The sequence below is a fragment of the Onychomys torridus genome, chromosome 18 (assembly GCF_903995425.1).
Source record: "Onychomys torridus chromosome 18, mOncTor1.1, whole genome shotgun sequence".
In the NCBI taxonomy this organism is placed as follows: Eukaryota; Metazoa; Chordata; class Mammalia; order Rodentia; family Cricetidae; genus Onychomys; species Onychomys torridus.
This window is the reverse complement of record NC_050460.1, coordinates 44,053,000-44,071,133: the sequence shown is the minus strand read 5'-3', so window position 1 is coordinate 44,071,133 and position 18,134 is coordinate 44,053,000. Positions and strand designations below refer to the sequence as shown.

General features: G+C 50.0%; 1 protein-coding gene across 6 annotated transcripts in view; it reads left to right on the top strand.

Annotated features, from left to right (window-relative positions):
- The window catches only part of Col13a1 (collagen type XIII alpha 1 chain), a 140,821-nt gene that overhangs the window by 46,350 nt on the left and 76,337 nt on the right, over positions 1 to 18,134 (top strand). For all 6 annotated transcript variants that reach the window (XM_036168376.1, XM_036168375.1, XM_036168373.1 and 3 more), the window contains exon 3: positions 11,426 to 11,433. In XM_036168376.1, the coding sequence (XP_036024269.1) occupies positions 11,426 to 11,433 (8 nt within the window). The remainder of the gene's footprint in view (positions 1 to 11,425; positions 11,434 to 18,134) is intronic.

Genomic DNA, 18,134 nt, shown 5'->3' with positions numbered 1-18,134 from the left:
TGCAGGAGCCATTATGGGGTTCAGGCTTTTGTGTTAGAGGTTGTTTTCTTTAGATCCCCGTGACTACAGTTGTGCACACCTTGACCCTTGACCATGGTTGTGCACACCTTGACCCCTGACCACAGTTGCATACACATTGACCCCTGACTACATTTGTACACACCTTGACCCCTGACTACATTTGTATACACCTTGACCTCTGACCACAGTTGTGCACACCTTGACCCCTGACTACATTTGTATACACCTTGACCTCTGACCACAGTTGTGCACACCTTGACCCCTGACGACAGTTGTGCACAGCTTGACCATGGCCTCACAGGCACATTACACAGATACTTGAGATGTACTTAACTGAAAGACAAAGTCAATAAAGATTTTTTTCTCTTGGGGATTGTAGCTCAGTTGATAGAATGCTTGCCTAGCATGAACAAGGCCTTGGGTTCAAACCCCAGCACCACAGACAACTGGCACAGTGGCACACACCTATAATTCAGCATCCAGGAGGTAGAGGCAGGAGCTTCAGAAGTTCAAGGTCATCCTCAGCTACATAGAGAGTTCAGAGCCTGCCTAGGCTATGAGGGGTTGGGAAAGAAGAAAGAACAGAAATGAAGCAAAACATTAAGAAAATCCACAAGTTTAAGGCCAGCCTGAGTTCAAAGCCAGCCTGGGCCACTTAGGGAGACCCTATCCCAACATAAAAAGAAAGAGCCGGGCAGTGGTGGCACATACCTTCAAAACCAGCACTGGAGAGGCAGAGGCAGCTGAATCTCTGAGTTCGAGGCCCGCCTGGTCAACAAAGCGAGTTCCAAGACAGCCAGGGCTACAGAGACACCCTGTCTTGAAAAATCAAAAAGTAGAAAGAAAAGAAAATGTGGAATAGGGGTGGGGGGAACTAGAGGTATAGCTCAGTGATAGAACACTTGCCTAGCATGCATGCAAACCCCTGAGTTCAATCCCCAATTCCCAGTACTGGAAAAACAACAAAATACGCATAGCCCACAGGCAGCTAAAATCCTCACTGAGAACCGATTGCTGATCATTTCTCATCACTGCCCTGCAGGGCCCTGCTGTACATCAAGCCAGAGAGAAACAGCCTTCAGGCCACTTGCTTGGCCGTGTGCCGAGTGGAAGGAGGTGGCCTTGTGCTACAATACCCAAGGAAAGCACCAACCATTGCTTTAGGGTGCATGCAACTCACAAACACTGTTATCACATTGTTCTGCACAGATCTGTAGTTGAGGTGGAAGCCGGGGGCCCTGCCCCCTGTACTTCCTTCCAATCCTCATTCACATATTCAGTCTGCGTTGGCTGGACACTCATTTCCCCCAGGCCAGCCATTCTGAGCCATGGGATTGAAACTAGTTGATCCAAGAGGGCCACAGAGAACGAACGTGTGTTACGAATTAGAACCCACAGACCAGATGGGTCTCAGGGCTCTGCTGGGTTTGCAGAAGGGCTTTTCAGATGTTGCTGAGTCAGCACCAACATCTAGAAATCAGAGTTTTGGACAACAGATCTAACTTTTCACTTTCTCGGGTGTTTTCAAGACCAGGAGCAAATAACTAAGGGTGGTCAGTCCGTCTTGGGCAGACAGACAAGCCCTAAGTGCTCTGCCCCAGGCTTCTCCACTGCTGAGAGAATGCCTAGTCCGTTCATTCCTGTCTGCTAACTTGCTTGGCTCCTTGAAGCCCCACAGTGTAGAATCCATAAGCCTCAACTCTCTGGGAGCGATGAGCAAAGCCTGTGCCTGCCACAGACCTCACAGTCTAGTAGAGAGTTCTAGGTAGGAAAAACAAAAAGGTGGTGGTGGGGGGGGGGACACACGACCCTGACATCCACACAGAGATGCAAGAATAACGAAAGAGACTTTTGATGTCCTGGGATTGCGGTGAGTCGGAATCCACAGCCTGGAGGAGGAGGTGTGGTCTGCTATGTACACGCTGCGTTTGCCAGAGAACGGGCTGTCCCTGTGGGTCATGGAAAGGGGACCCTGGCTTGCATAACTGCTGACTTCCTGGGAAGGACCCGAGGTGAGGTGGGGGATGGGGCAGGAAGTCACCCTCCTTGGGAAGACCTCTGTAGGTCAAATGGGAGGGTCCCGCTCCTGCTCCGGGGAGATTCAGTCAAGAGTGACAGGTTCAAGTTCAGAGATCCTGGGCCTCCAGATTCTTATCAAAATAAAGCTGAGCCAAGCTGACTGAGTCCACTCTGCAAGCCCCAGCCCTGATTAATTTTCGTTTTCGTCACACAACCCATCCCCCGATCTGACCTGATATCCCCATCTGTGTGTGGCCATCAGCCCCTCTGCTCCGGGGCTGGGGCAGGGGGTGGGGTGGGGCTGTGCCCGGAAACTGCTCAGCCTGAGAACAATGCCTGCCCTTGGACTGAGTCTGCAGAACCCCAGCCGCAATCTCTACCACCCATGAGACCTACGCAAGAGTCCATCACTCAGAACTTTTCACTCTTGACCCCAGCCTGGAAGTGTCGGGGGCCCAAGGAAGCAAGAACATATACAGCGTGTCCTGCTGTCCAGAGCAAGGGACACGGATCAATTGTTTCTGTTTTAGCCGGGGCCTCACCCAGCCTGATCCATCCTGTCCGCTAATCTCCCAGAGTCTGCATTTCCAGAGCTTCAGTGTCTCCTCAGAAAGGCAGTTCACAGGGTGGTCAGCAGCTAGACCAGCCTGTCCCTCTGTAGCTTGTGGCCCCGGCAGGAAACATCGCCCTGTGTGCTCAATGTCCCTGTATGTAAAAATAAGCTATCACCACTGGTATCCAACTAATCCAAGACTCATAAGGGCTGCCTATGACGATGTCCGTAAAACATCGCGTATGGTGGCCGGCCCGCGTGTGAGAAGAGCTAAGTGTGCCACATGCTTCTGGAATTGGATGTCACTTGGTCATGCCTCCTATAAGCATTGTCGCTGCTGTGGTGCCGTTTATTACGTACTTAACTGTGAAGGCACTGTGTTTGCAGTCTCCCATTTGCTCCCCCAACTCCAACAGGGTGGATGGTAGCACCAAAACTCAGAGAGGTGAAGCAATTTGCCCACGATCACACAGCCAGTATATAGCAACGTTAAGGGTTTTTTTTTTTGGGGGGGGGGGGGACACTTGTGATGTGACTCTTTGTGAGAAGGTCACACTCATGGCCTCAGCGTGTCCTTTCTGCTTAGAGCCTCCTGTCTCAAAGCCTAAATTAAAATCTCTTCAACAAAATTTCCAGCTCCGGACCAGTGTTGCGGTAAGGCACTTGCCGCAAAGGCCAGGAGACCTGAGTTTGATCCCCAGAACCCACACAATGGTGGAAGGAGAGAACTGATTATAGAGATAGTCTTTAACCGCCCCATGCTTACCATGGGACACGTACCCACATGCGTGCACACGTGCACCAAGAATAAACTTGAAAAGCAAATCCCCAACTCTCTTTGCTATATACTGCTTAGTCCTGAAGGTCTTTTCAGCAATGAAGCCAGGAATCCTGCTCTGGCTGGTGTACTCCCAGAAAGCCTTGGGAACTCCTCGGACTTCTGAGGGTCACGTGTGGAGCTGTCTGGTCCCTTCACTGTGGGTGCTCTTGGGGTGGCTGTCATTGTTCCGGGATGGGTCAGATTTGGATGGGGTTAGCATTCCCACCTCAGTGGGGGAGCCAGTGTTAGGAAAGAGATGAGAGTGACTGGAATATGACCCAGGGATGGTGCTGCAATGTTCTCACAGGGCATCCTGCAGGTTCCCCCTTAGCTGTCTTAACCTCTCCTCACTGCCTAAGGCTTCATTCATTCTTAGTATGCTTTTACAGCTGAAAAGCTAACATACAGACAGGGGTCAGAAGGGCAGACTTCAGAACACGGAACGTCCCAAGTGCCGGTTCCGCCGCTCGTCAGCTGTGTGACTTTGAACTAATCATTTAATTTCTCTGTACTGAAAAAGACTCCTCCACAAAATGGGGTGATAGAGCACCCTTCCTGCTAGGAGGGCTGTGAGGTCATGCACCCCTCTACAGCAGTGGTTCTGGACCTTCCTAACGCTGCGACCCTTGAACACAGTTCATCATGTTGTCGTGAGCCCCACCCATAAAATTATTCATTGCTACTCCAAAACTGTAATTTTGCCGCTGTTAGAAATGAGAACGTAGATATCGGATATGCAACCTCAAGGGAGTTAGGACCCACAGATTGCGAACCTAAGCCCTGCAGCTTCTGGAATGACTATGGTCTGGAGACACCACCTCTGTGGCCCACTCTGCCCTGTGTGGACTGTAATGACATTACCTTAAACCAAAGACTCCAGGCAATACCACCTCATGGTGCAGTAGACAGTGTGATGCAGTCATTAAGAAGCCCATTTGGGGAGCAGGTGAGATGGATCCGCTGGTAAAGGTGCTTGCTGCCTAGCCTGGCCCAAGATCAATCCTCAGTCTTTCTTTCTCTCCTTCTTCTCCCATTCCTCTCTCCCTCTCTCACCAAAGTGGCCCCTTTGAATCCTGCAGAAGACTAGACCTGACCTCCTTCACCTAGGCAAGGTCCTACACCCAGGCCCGCTGCCTGAGGATACCTGCAGGCACTGCCCAGAGCCTCAGGGCTGCTTTTCCTGGAGTAGATAAAACTGCAGAGGTGGTGATAGGGTCCCCTGCTTCTGCTGTGGACTCCTCCTTCACCATCTCCACAATGGAACCTGGCCCCGGGTCATGGTAGCCGTTTCCAAACTCAGTCCAAGTTTTATCGGAAGATGCACCGCTGTGTGGACGCTGGGATAAAGCTGAAGTTCTGTTTGGAAGGAGGAGGGGAGAAGAGCTGCCGGGGAGGCTGAGGAGGGAGTCTGAAATCCTGATTAAACCCTATGCCTCCTCCTAGACACCTACTCCAGCCTGTCCCCAAGCATTCACCAAACAAGGTGGGGAAGCAAATCAGAACACAAAAGGGACAGTTTCTGCACTGAAAGGCAGGGCACCCAAGAGCAGAGAGGTCAGAGCATCCTGCAGGCAGGGAGTTCACCTCCATGGGCTCCACAAAAAAAAAAAAAAAAAAAAGTCATTGAAATTGCCTTCGGGGGACTATGGGTGGCATCGATTCAACTGTGGTCTTGGGACTTCTAGGGTTGGATCAGGACTGGCTGGGGGGTTTTCTCTGACCCCCACACTTTCATTGCTCACTCCCTCAATCTGCCATTTTGGGGGGGGGGTGGATGGGAGATCTCACCTATCTCAGGTTGGCTTTGAACTTCTTATGTAGCTGAGGGTGACCTTGAGTTTTGATCCTCTTGAGAGCTGAGATTACAGGTCTGGGCCATGGAGATCAGTTTGTGCACCTTTGGGGATAAAAACCTAGGGCCTTCAGCATGCCAGGCAAGCACCAGCTGAGCAATAAGCCCAACCACCTCTCTGCCAATCTAAATAGCTGAGTGGGAAAGGGAAGAAAGGATAATACAAATTATCCTGCTTTTGGTACGAGGCACGCTGGAGCCTTTCTGCTGCCTAGCAAGGCTGGAGCTGGGCCTCCCTGGGAAGTCAGGGCTCTCCTCCCTCATCTCACCATCCAGGTGGGTGTAGTGGTAAACCTTGCCTCACCTGCCAGTTCCTGCTGATGGGCAGTAGAAAGAACTTCAGTTGCCTGGGCTCATGGGAGAAAGTAACAGTGACTGTTGTCTTAGTCTGTGAAGAGACCCCCGTGATCACGGCAACTCTTGTAAAGGAAAGGATTTAGTGGGGATGGCTTACAGTGTGAGGGGTTTAGTCCATTAGCCCCACGGCAGGGAGCATGGTGACATGCAGGCAGACGTGACAACTGGAAGTTCTGTCTGCATCTGAAGGCAGCAGGGAGAGAGAGAGAGACCAGAGCCTGGCTTGGGCTCTTGAAATCTCAAAGCCCTCCTCCCAGTGACACACTTCCTCCAACAAGGCCACACCTCCTAATCCTTCTAAGTAGTGCCAGTCCCTGATGACTGAGCATTCAAATAAATGAGCCTATGGGGGACATTCTGATTCAAACTGCCACAACTGATTAGTTATGTCTACTGTGAGTACAAGAGTGTGTATTTAAAGAATTCCTTCTCTGGAGAGACATAAACAATATCTCCCCTTCCCTCATAAGGTCCCAGAGACAAGTATGATTCTATTAAAGATCTTCCCGGGGAACCAGTGGGCTTATTGGGCTTACATACAGAGCGCATGGTAAGGGGTTGCTATGGGAACGCAAATGGCCTCAAAGCAGACTCATGGAAAAGTCTTTCCCCAGCATGAATGGTGGCTTCCCCCTAGCTACGTAAATGGGAGGTCCCTTCCCTTAACCTTCTCCAGCCTATACTCTCTAGCACCCAAGGCTGTGTGCATTTGGGACAGGACTGCATCCAGATGATTAAAAGGAGAAGCTGGCATCTGGGACGAGAGTCCAGGACGAGAGTCCGTGACTCGCCTCATCTCTTCCTTCCAGGAGGGGATAGCAATAGTCAGCACACTTGGCAACAAAGAGCATTTGCAACAGGCATACCAATCTGAGGAAGACAGTGGCTGGCCGTTTTGTTCTGAGGACTGTTTTTTTTTTTTTTTTTTAACACTAGAGAGAGGGAGGGAGACAGACAGACAGATGCCGCACCTGCTGCCTAAGTTCACCTGGAATGCCTGAACATGTTTGTGACTGAAGAAAGCATGACAGATCTGAGCTGTGAGGTGCTGCAGATGTTTAACAACTGGTTTATAGGGTGGGGAGGAGCTGCTTGGCTGCTTTTCCTGATTTCTACAATGTGAACTCCTACTGTGGCCACTTTTCAGCTGTCAGCGCATGAGGTTCCCAAGCGCCAAGCTAAGGAGAGCTGTGCCTACTGGCTCACAGGAGACCGAATGTGCTGATTTTGAGCAGTTGTCGGATTTTCTAGAGCCTCCTGCTGTCCCCCAGAGCTCTACCAATTCTGGACTATTCTGAACTAGGTTTCAGGATCCTTTTACACGCTGTGAATCTCTGGCAAGCTACAACCAGGGGTTTCTTCATCCATAGACTGGAGTTCATTGTGTCAATCATAAAGCATGATTTGCCCAGCATGTTCCTGGGGCAACCAATCCAGATGCTCTACCTAGAAATTGACCTCAGGGCTCCCTATCAGGGTCCCCATGTTGGGGTCTCTAGACATGGCCTGCTGTCCCTTGAAAGTAAACGCAGCCCAGTTGAGTTGTTCCCACTCTGCAGGCAGAGTATGATTGGTATTGTAAACAATTGAAGGTGCTTGGAGAGTCTGGATGCCCAGTATCGGTTGTGGTAGAGACAGGCAGGCAGTGGGAGGGTGTAGAACAAGATTTGGACCCCAGCTCCTGGGAGCCCAGCAGCCAGACAGTGACAGTACATGGATTTGGAGCACACTGTGACTCTGTACTGGCTCTGCCTAGGACCAGGACCAGATGTGGAGAGGGGCCAAGTAAACAGAAGCTTCCACTCTCAAGGACCTCCTGATTCCAGCATGGAAAACACTGAGTTCACATAGGCCAGGTTCAAAACCAGGAAGACAGTGGAGAGTTTAAAGCCTAAAAAAATAACAGACTAAGAAATGCAAGCCAGGTCCAGCGTGGTGGCGCATGCCTTTAATCCCACCATTTGGGAGGCAGAGGCAGGAGGACCTCTGTAAGTTCGAGGCCATCTTGGTCTATATAGTGAGCTCCAGAACAGCCAGGACTACGTGAAGAGACCCTGTCTCAAAACAAGCAAACAAATATGAAAAGCCCAGGTACTGCCTAAGGTCATGGGTCACCTTAGACAAGTTGCTTAACCTCCAATGGATGGATGAATGCAGCCCAAATTTTTCCAAACACAGTGAAATCTTTTTTTTTTCCCCCAGAGCTAAGGACCAAACCCAGGGACTTGTGCTTGCTAGGCAAGTGCTCTACCACTGAGCTAAATCGCCAACCCCTGTGAAACCCTTATTTTAGCTTTTTTTTTTTTTTTCTTGTAACTTGATTGCATGGTGTTCCAGCATGGACTCTTCTGATGACAACATTGTGAGGTACTGCCAGGTTTGAACGCTCAGATTCCACTTCAGGGAGAAGGAGTGAGCCTGTCACTCCCACCCCAAGCTTGTCCCAAGAGCTGATGTCATGTTGCAGAGACCTAATCAGTGCTATGCCTCCTGCAACCCACGGAATGTTGGCTTGTAGACTAATGAGTGATTTGATGAGTGTATGAAGGGCCCTGAGAACGTGGTGAATGTTGACTGCATAGGTGAATGAATGAATGGCTCCTCCTACCACAGGCTTTTCTCAGAGTCTTCACGACCCATCACCCATTGGGGCACTTTGGCTATGCTCCAGCTCTTTCCCATAGGACGCTCGAACTTCTCAGCAGGAGGAAATGAGTGATTCCTCTCTATGTCACCAGAGCTTAGCATCAGGCCTTTGATAACACGAGGGTTTGTTGTGGTTGTTTAACACAGTTTTCCTTCCTGAAAGGGTATGTATGCCTGTGTGTTCTTCATCTTTATATAGCTATAGTGTGGTATAGAACGTATTGAAGAAAGGCCCCTCGGAATTCTGGCCACCCCAGGTTGCGTCACAGGGTCTGCTCCTGTCTGTCTATTTAAAGGAGGCAAGACTGCCTTGCTCGTGAGTGGCAGGTGGCAGATTTGAGGAGCAAGGTCTTAGACAGAAGGTTTCTACTCTGGGTATCTACTGTAGACTGCCTCTGGGCATCCTGTTGCAGCCCACTCCATCCTTCCTGGGTCCTGTGGAATAATCGGCATCATTCTCTCTTCTGTTCCCATGGCCTCCAGCAGGCACAGGTGGCTTCCTCTTTCTTCAGATGGTATGATGTGAACAGTCACTCACAGAGTCCCGTCCCACCCCCCACCCCTCACCCCTCACCCCCACCCCCCATCACGAGAGATGGAGCGTTTTGTTAGGAAGCTCCCCACTGGATTCTGTCCTCGCCCAACCTCCTTGGGCCTCTCAGTCCCTATTCTGTCTAAAGTGAAGTTGATGGTGCTTTGAATTGGCTGTTCTTTGAGTGCCCGGCCAGAAAAATGGACCAGTCACGAGTCACATGACTGACCAGAGCACAGACATGTGACATGACAGCACCACTACACTTTACAGAAGTGTCAGCTGCCCATCCACTGTTTATTGAACACAACACCGGGCAAAGGGCTCAGTGTGAAATCCAGGGGTCCCCACTGCAGGCCTGTGAGAGGACATGGAGGACGGTAACAGTTGGCTCTCTCATGATCTTCCAGAAGGATCAGTCAGAATGATGGCAATCTTCCCCATGGAGAGAAAAGGTTTTGTCATGGACAAGGCCTTGTTCTGTCTCTGAGTCCATTCCACATCAGTTCTCTCCATCCACCCTGCGTGCGGGTCCTGGAAATCAAATTCAGGCCATCAGGATCGGCAGCAAGAGCCTTTACCCGATGAACCACCTCCTCCTCCCTTCCAGCACTAGATATTTTTCTTGTTGCTGTGACGAAATGCCCAGCAAAAGCGGCTTCAGGAAGGAATCATTTATTTTGGCTCCCACTTTGAGCTCAGCATCCATCATGGTGCAGAAGGCATGGCACCAGACCTTCCTGTCGGTGGAAACACCATGTTCGTAGCCAGGAAGCAGAGGATGAATCCTGACACTTCCCCATAAACATGCTCGGAGGTTGGTCTCCTAGGTGACTCTAGGTCCTGTCAAGGTGACAGTCATTATCAACCCCCCCCCACATCATCATCATCATCCCATGACATCAAGTCAACACAACAACACTGAAGTCCCTGTGAGTGACAGGTTGAGAGGTGGGGAGAGCTTGGCAAAGCATAGTCCCCTGGGAGCTGTAGAGAAGTCCTGCAGAGAGCTACAGGTGGCCGTGGGGGATGTTAGCCTCACTCTGAGTGAGAGGCTTGCTGTAGACGTGAGTCTGAAGCACTCCTGGTTTACTAACAGCAGGCAGGTCCACCACCAGAACTCCATCAGGAGCATCCCCAATCTTGCAAACTGGGAGCTGGGGCCCTGTCAGACCCGGTAGGCTCCGTGTAGCTGCCCTTCATATGGCCAAACCATCCAAAAACCCCCAGAGTCCCAATTTTGTCATTGTTGAAAACTTTCCCCCCAACCAGGAGGCACAGACTTACCAGGAAGCCTATGCTTTCGAGATAGTTTCAGGTTCTGCATGACATCCTCCTGTCCCTCAAGCTAATAGGTCCCAGATGCTCTCCCTCCCTGACCCACACTGCCCCCAGCCTGTTCTGGACCCCTGCCATCTGGCCCAAAGCTTCCCAGTCAGCCACTACACCACTACACCTTTTTTTTTTTTTTTTTTTTTTTTTTTCTGGTTGTTGTTTTTAATTGAAACATTTTGTTCACCCGGACATGATGGCTTGACAGAGGCCAGCAAGATGGGCTGTTTCTTCCTGGATGGGAACCAGAACACAGAATGGTACTGGCAGAGGGGGGAGGGGAGAAGGAAGTGGCTGTGAGGCCGTAAGGAACCAGTGGGGAAGCATCAGGCGGCCATGTTGGCAGAGCATGAAAGGTAACAGAAGCAGCTAGCTTCTAAGCTGACATGGTCAGGTCAGCAGGGGCTGAAGGGGACATGCAGCCGGGACCCCTCCCCTTGGGGCTGTGGGGGCCTCCATAGTTCCCTTCTACAGAAATGCCATTTAGAACTGTCCCCTGTCACTGCTTCCTTTCCTACCCTCTTGGCTCCTACCCTGGCAACGCTTGAACTTGTAACTCTGGATAATGAGACAGGGCTGCTGCTGAAGTCCAGCGCAGGAGGAGGGAAAGTGGAGTGGGAGGGGCGGGAGGGAAGGAGGGAGTCCACGGGGAGAGAGAGAGAGGGCTGATCCCCAGACTGAGAAGTGGGTGTCAGGAAAGCAGTGGTGGGCGGCAGACCCTGGAGGGCAAGATGTCTGACTCAGTGCCTAACAGAAACCAGGCCAGGCCAATAGACATCAGGCTGGGAGGGGAGCCCCCCCACCCATCCACACACACACACCTGCTCCTGTTGCCAGTTTTCCATTGCATGTCCTGGGAAAGCCTGCAGGAGTGTGAGCACACTAACAGCATCAATCTCTCCAGCATCTTCTGTGACCTCTCTGCCCTGGCATTGGAGGCCACTGCGCGGAGCAACCTGAAACATAAATGCGGGCAGGTCCCTGAGAACGCAATTTGACAGGCAGGGAGGTGAGGGGTGTGGGACCACTAGACCCCTCTCAGGGCTGAGCCGGGGGGTCCAGACCCCTGCATTTCTCATCCGATAATAAAAACATGGAAACAAAATAAAGGGGAAATGGATCACACCGGCAAGAGTGAGCCAGGAAAAGACGAACTTTGAAGACCAGATGGAAACTGGTTTGCCAAAGAATTCTTGGATGTTGTTTCTAAGGTGACCCCCCACACACACACACATCCCACCCTCTTCCCTCTGGCAGCAGTGACACTGACCAGCCCTTTTCTCTCTCTTTCAGGACCTCCTGTAAGTACAGGCTGCAGCTGGTCCCCGTGTGTGTGCGTGCGTGCGCGCGTCTCAAAGGCCTGTGTCGTCTATGGTAACAGGGCCCTGGGTGGGGTGCTGACAGCCAGCCCCTGCTGTCTTCCGGGGGTGGGGGGGTCCTTCCCCAAGTCCCACAAAGATCTAGGACTCTGTATCCCCTCAGGGCTAGACCATGGCCACCCTGGCCTTCTGGCCTCCATTTCATTCTAGAAGACTGGCTTACTCCTTTCTTGGCCTGGCTTTTTTGTCCTTCCCCCTTACACACACACACACACACACCCCAATAACAACGGTGAAAGAAGTGGTAGCTATCATAAAGAAGAAAGATCACCCAGCTAGGTTCTACCCCCTCCCCCAATGTCTTTGTCCCATGCAGAAAGCAGGTCAGGGCACAGCTCCAAGCTACGGAGACTCCACACTGCCATCCACACCCCTGTGTGGGCAGCCCCATTCTGGCCAGGCCCCGAGGGGCGGCTGAGGCCGGTGGTGGTAATAGCCATACAGGCCACATGTCCTGCTTCCTGGGCCTTAGTCCCAAGGTGGGCAGGGAGCTGGACCTTTTCCAAATGCCGGGAGAACTCAAGGAAACACCTCCCTAAGGTAAAGGGCCTCGAAGCCAGAATCACGTGCTCTTTGAGGAACAGCCTTTGATAGCCCTACAAAAGACCTGAGGGCACTGGGGGACCCTGGAGACCGGCTCTGAAAGGGCCCAGCCACTTCACATCAGATCTCTCTCAAGGTCACTGAAATCTACTCCACCCTCTCCCCCTCCCTCCTGAGTTGCTAAGAGGTGGCTCTGGGGCTGTGAGGAACCGGTGGAAGTCAGAGGCAGAGAGTACCCTATTTGTGAAACCAGTGCACCTGATTCTTAAAGAGACCGTTATTTAATACTCTGTGATTACGCTGAAATCCCACCCACCCACCCAAGAATCCTCCCACCACTTTGTCTGGTAGGACTCAGATAGCAGAGCAGCCAAGGAGGAAGGTGCATTATCATGGTTAGTTTAGGGACATCAAGTGGTCATTCCTGTCACCCATCTTCCAAAATAGATGGCAGGGGCTGGGGATGTGGCTCAGGTGGCGGATTGCTTGTCTAGCATGCGTGGAACTCTGGGTCTAATCCCCAGCATAAATCCCAGCACTTGGGAGATGGAAACAGGAAGATCCAAATTTCAAGGTCATTCTCAGATGCTTGAGGAATAGGAAGTTCAAGGCCAGCCTGGGATACTTAAGATTTTGCTTTTTCTCAAAAGAAACTATGGTAGGCCACCTGCTGAAATGGGGTCATGTTTCCCTTCCCTTTTTTTTTTTGAAGGCAAGAGTCCACATCTGCCTCATCCTGAGGACACTCCAGAGGTGGCATTAACTCCAGGTGCCTCATTAGAACTTCGGCATCCTCAGAGTTCTGCCTGCCTGCCTGCCTGGCATATCGTTCCTAGCCAGAGTGGGTACTGTCCCTCCTGGATTCTGGGGCCTGGCAAAGTGGGGTATGAGTGCCTACTTACAGTCTCTACCTGTCTGAGCTGTGGCACCGGGGGCAAGGCCCAGGTTGTTCTTCATGCTTCTAAGCTTGATGCAGATGAGAGTCCCCAGGTCCTTGCCCAGCTGTGACTAACGTGACTGAAACACAGAAGGATGAAGAGGGATTGGGGAGCCCTGTGTGCTTTGCTTCCTGCAAAGGAAGGATGTTGATGGCCAGAGGTGAGGGCTGGACAGGTGGCCATCTGCCGCCCTGAGGGCCGTCTCTTAGGGGCTGGCTCTGCACTCCAGTGGGGATGCCCAGGTTCCTGTGAGCACAAAGTTGGCACACACCATGCCTCCATTGGTGCATTGATGTGGCAGCGGGGATTAGCAAAGGGCAGCAAATTTGCGTTTTCCACTGCCCCCACCCTAGTGTCCAAGGCAGAAGCCTGTCTCCCCGCTGCCCCCCTTTCTCATCATTGGACACAGCACCCTCTGTTTAAAAAAAAAAATTCTGTAAGTCCTGTTGATTAATGTATTTCATTTATTTCTATCCCACCTCACTCTGGGAGAGAGAAATTTAAAACTATGTACTAGTTGGGTTTTTTGTTAATTTGACACAAGCTAGGGTCATGTGGGAAGAGGCTCCTCAGATGAAAAAAAAAAATACCTCCATCAGACTGACCTGTAGGCAAGTTATTTTCTTGATTAGGGATTGGTGCGGGAGAGGACCCAGCCCACTGTGGATGATGCTGTCCTTGGGCAGGGGGTCCTGGGTTGTATAAAGAAACAAGGTGAGCAAGCCATGGGGAGCAAGCCAGGGAGCAGTGCCCCTCTCTGGGCCTTGAGTTCATGCCCTGACTTCATGATGGACTGACATCTGAACCTTCCCCCCTTGATCATGGTTATTTATTGTAGCAATAGAGAGACAACTGGAAGAAACTAGGTAAGGAAACATGGGTGGGGAGCTGAACAGAAGAGGCAGAAAAACTGGGGTTTGAGCTCCCTGTTGGCCCATGCAAAAAGAGAAAAAAATTTTTTTCAAAAACTCAGTGTACAGTGGGGTAGGAATGCATTGGACGCTCAATGAAATGTGGCTTTCCTGGTCCTGTGCCTTGCCTCCTTGTCCCTGTCAAATAATGGGTCTAATAATGGCTCATGCTAACATTTGCTAAGCACTTGCTGTATCTCATCGTCAATTGCCATTCTCCCATTATCAAGCTGAGGAAACAAAGGCACACCGACACCAAGCCTTTGACTTCCGGTCATCCTCATCACTCACGTAGTAAGTGCAGAGCCAAGACTAAGCACAGGTGGTCTGGCTACACAGCACTTGCTCCTATTCCAGAAGATTCTATCTCTGCTACTGAAACATCTCCATCTGTGCTGGGCCCTACCCCGCAGGCCAGGGCTCAGGCTCAGCTCTTCTTCATTTTTTTAATTGAAAGACTTGTTTTCATACCCTATATCTTGATTGTGTTTCCCCTCCCCTAATTCCTCCCAGATCCTCCTCATTGCCCTCCCCACCCGACTTTATGTTCTTTTCTCTCTCACTCACTTTCAAAAACAAACAAGAAACAAAAACAAGCAAGAAACACATACAAAAAAAACCCACAAAAATGAAAATCAAAATAAACAAGCAAAAGACCCACAAGACCAAAAAAAAAGAAAAAAAAAAGCCTCAACAAAGCAAAATGAAACAAAAGGCCCACAAAAATGCCTTTGAGTTTGTTTTGTGTGGGCCAAGAGCTCCTGGGCATGGGGCCTGCACTACAGCGTCATTGATAGACCCAGTGACACTCCACTGGAGAAAAGCTGATCTTCCCTTTGCCATTGGGTATCAGTTGCAGATGGCCTCTTGGTTAGGGGTGGGCCCCCGTGTCTACTTCCCGTCTCAGTCCTGGGACCCCATCTGGCTTGAACCTGTGCGGGTCCCGTGTGTGCTGCCACAGACTGTGAGTTCTGTGTATCAGTCCTGTTTTGTCTGGGGAACATTGTTCCCTTGGAGCCATCCATTACCTCTGGCCCTTTCTGTCCCTTCTTCCCTACAGATTCCCAGGCCCTGAGGGGAGGAGCTCAGTGAAGTCATCCCCACTTAGGACCGAGTCCTCCAGAATCTCTCATTCGATGCAGACTATCCAGTTATGGGTCTTTATGTTAGTTGCCAATTACTTCAAGAAGCAGCTTCTCTGATGTGGGTTTGGCAAGGCCCTGATCTATGGGTGTAGCAGTATGTCATTTCGTTGCTATATCCCTTTATCAGAATAATAGTAATAGGTTCTCCCCTAGACCCATGACCTCTCTAGTCTCAGGTTTGGGGCCACCTGAGCAGTGTTAGGTGTTCCAACTCATGGAGTGGGTCTTAAATCCAGGCAAAACGTGGTTGGTTACTCCCATAGCGTATGAACCACTATTGCATAAGTGTGTCTTTCAGGAAGATTGCCATTGTAGGTGTCAAGGTTTATAGCTGGGTTGACTTCACCTTTCTCCTCTGGTGATGTGCAGAGTACCTTCCAGGATCATGAATGCTAGTCAATAGGGTAAAGGTTCTACTGAGGTGCCAGCTTGACTTCTGTGTTCAGTGGCATAAGTCAGTGTTCTCTTGGGCAATAGGCCCTCACCATCAGGTTGGGGTGAGCAACTGATAGCCTTGGCAATAGCTTGTAATGTTTGGGCATTCCCATGGGCCCCTTTGGCCAATAAGTCAATAATGTAAGTCATTCCAAAATTGGAGGTTTTACTTGGTGGCATGAGATGTGTAGTTGAGGTACTGGCTCCCTTATTTGGTGGCTCTGTTTGCCTTCTTTTCTTGTATATTTTAAGGAGCGACTACAGTAGTAAGCTTCCATATCATTTTCAAATGGCCTTTAGTGTGAGCTGCTACTCCCTAGATCCCTCCTTTACCCTGTCCTCCCATCCCCCTCCCTATTGAATCCTTCTAGCTTCCCCTTTATCCCCCCATAACACTGTATCCTGTTTCCCCTCCCTTGAGAGATGCTCTCCTCCCCCCTGGTTCCTCACTAGGTACCTAACCTCTGTGGTTATTCGGATTAAAATGAACATACTGGAAACTTAAAAGCTAACATCCACATATAATAGAAAACATACAATATTTGTCTTTTGAGATCTGGGTTACCTCACTCAGAATGATTGTTCCTTTTTTCATTTATTTACCTGTGACTTTGATAATTTCTTTTTTTGGAGCTGAGGATAGAACCCAGGGCCTTTTGCTTGCTAGGCAAGCACTCTACCACTGAGCTAAATCTCTAACCCTGATAATTTCATTTTTCTTAACAGCTGAATCATATTCCATTGTGTGAGCATACCATATTTTCATTATCCATTCATCAGTTGTGGACAGCTAGGCTGTTTCCAGTGTCTGGGTATTATGAATAGAGCAGCAGTGAACATGGATGAGCAGGTGTCTCTAGTGTAGGATACAGAGTCCTTTGGGTGTATGCCCAAGAGTGGTAGAGCTGGATCCTCAGACTGATTCCCACTTCCCAAGGAACTGCCACACTGCTTTCCATAGTGACTGTACACATTTGCACTCCCACCTGCAATGGATGAGTGTTTCCCTTACCCCACATCCTCACCAGCATGAGCTGTCATTTGCTTTATTGATTTTGGCCATTCTTACTGGAGTAAGATGAAATCTCAAAGTCGTTTTAATTTGTATTTCCATGGTGGCTAAGGATGTTGGACATTTCTCTAAGTGTTTCTTAGCCCTTTGTGTTTCATCTTTTGAGAACTCTGTTTAGATCTGTACCTCATTTTTTTTAAATTGGGTTGTTTCCTGACGTTCAGGGTTGTTGTTGTTGTTGTTCTTTATGTATTTTAGATACTAACCTTCTATCAGATGTATAGTTGTTAAAGATCTTTTCCCACTCTGTAGGCTTTGCCCGAATGACAGTGTCCCTTGCCATATAGAAACTTTTCAGCTTTTTAGGTCCCATTCATTAACTGTTGGTCTTAGTCTTATATCAGACTCAGGGTAGCTGGTCTTCTGTTGAAATCCTTGATGCATTTGGAGTTGAGTTTTGTGCAGGGTGACAGATACGGATCTGTTTTCAGTCTTCTACAACGCAGTCATCCAGTTTGACCGGCACCATTTGTTGAAGAGGCTGTCTTCTCCAATGGTTACTTTTTACTTCTTTGTCAAGAAATCAGGTGTCTGTAGGTGCGTGACATTGCATCTGGATCTTCGGTTCAATTCCGTTGATCAACTCAACTCCATTGTCGACACGTCTGCCTTCATGCCAGTCCCATGCTGGTTTTAGTTCTGTAGCTCTGCAACACAACCTGAGTCTAGGATGGTGAGCCCCCCTGCAGTTCTCCTATCGTTCAGGATTGTTTTAGCTCCCCTGCTTTGTTTGTTTGTTTGTTTGGGTTGTGTGTGTGTGTGTGTGTGTGTGTGTGTGTGTATGCACGTGCGCGTGTTTCTACGTAATGTTGAAGACTGATTTTTCAGTTTCTGTGAAGAGTTGTATTGGTGTTTTGGTTGGGATTGCACTGGATCTGTAGACTGCTTTTGGTAGAACGGCCCTTTTCACAATATCATGCCCACTCCTCCACACAGGTTCAGCTCCTGAGAGCATCTCAGGAATCAGTCCCCTCTTGGCAGAAGGCAGCTGTCAGTTCAGTATCTCAGTACAGTACAGTACCTTTTGGGTCAAACCCATCTGAGGACAGGGTCCAGCTCTAGAACAATGCCACTCTCTGGATTTTGTGGGTTTCTCAGAGATTTCCTGTATGTATTGCTATGATTTAAAGTATAATTGATAGGATATTTTTGGATGATTTCTATTTGTTTATATCTTTACTTATTTTGTGTGAGAGAGTCTTACTCTGTGGCCCATGCTGGCCTAGACTTCATCATCTTCCTGCCTCAACCTCCCAGGCGCCAGGATGACTCTAGGCTGACATATGCCTCGTTGGGTTAGTCTCTTCTTCACATTGTGGAGACTTTTGTCCATTGGGTTCCAAGAAGCAGGAAGGCTGAAGAGCCCCCACCCCCCACCCTAGTGCTGACCCATCCCGGAGTTGGTGATCTTATGTGGTCTCACACATCAAAGAATTCCCACTGTCTCCCTCATGATCCTCTGTGGGTTTTACCCCCCCGCCCGCTCTGGCCCCACGCCATTGGCATAGATGTGGCCCGTTCACCAGGGGCATCAGAGCAGATGGCAGGCTCTGCCCTACCCGTGGCTTCTCCTGTGTGA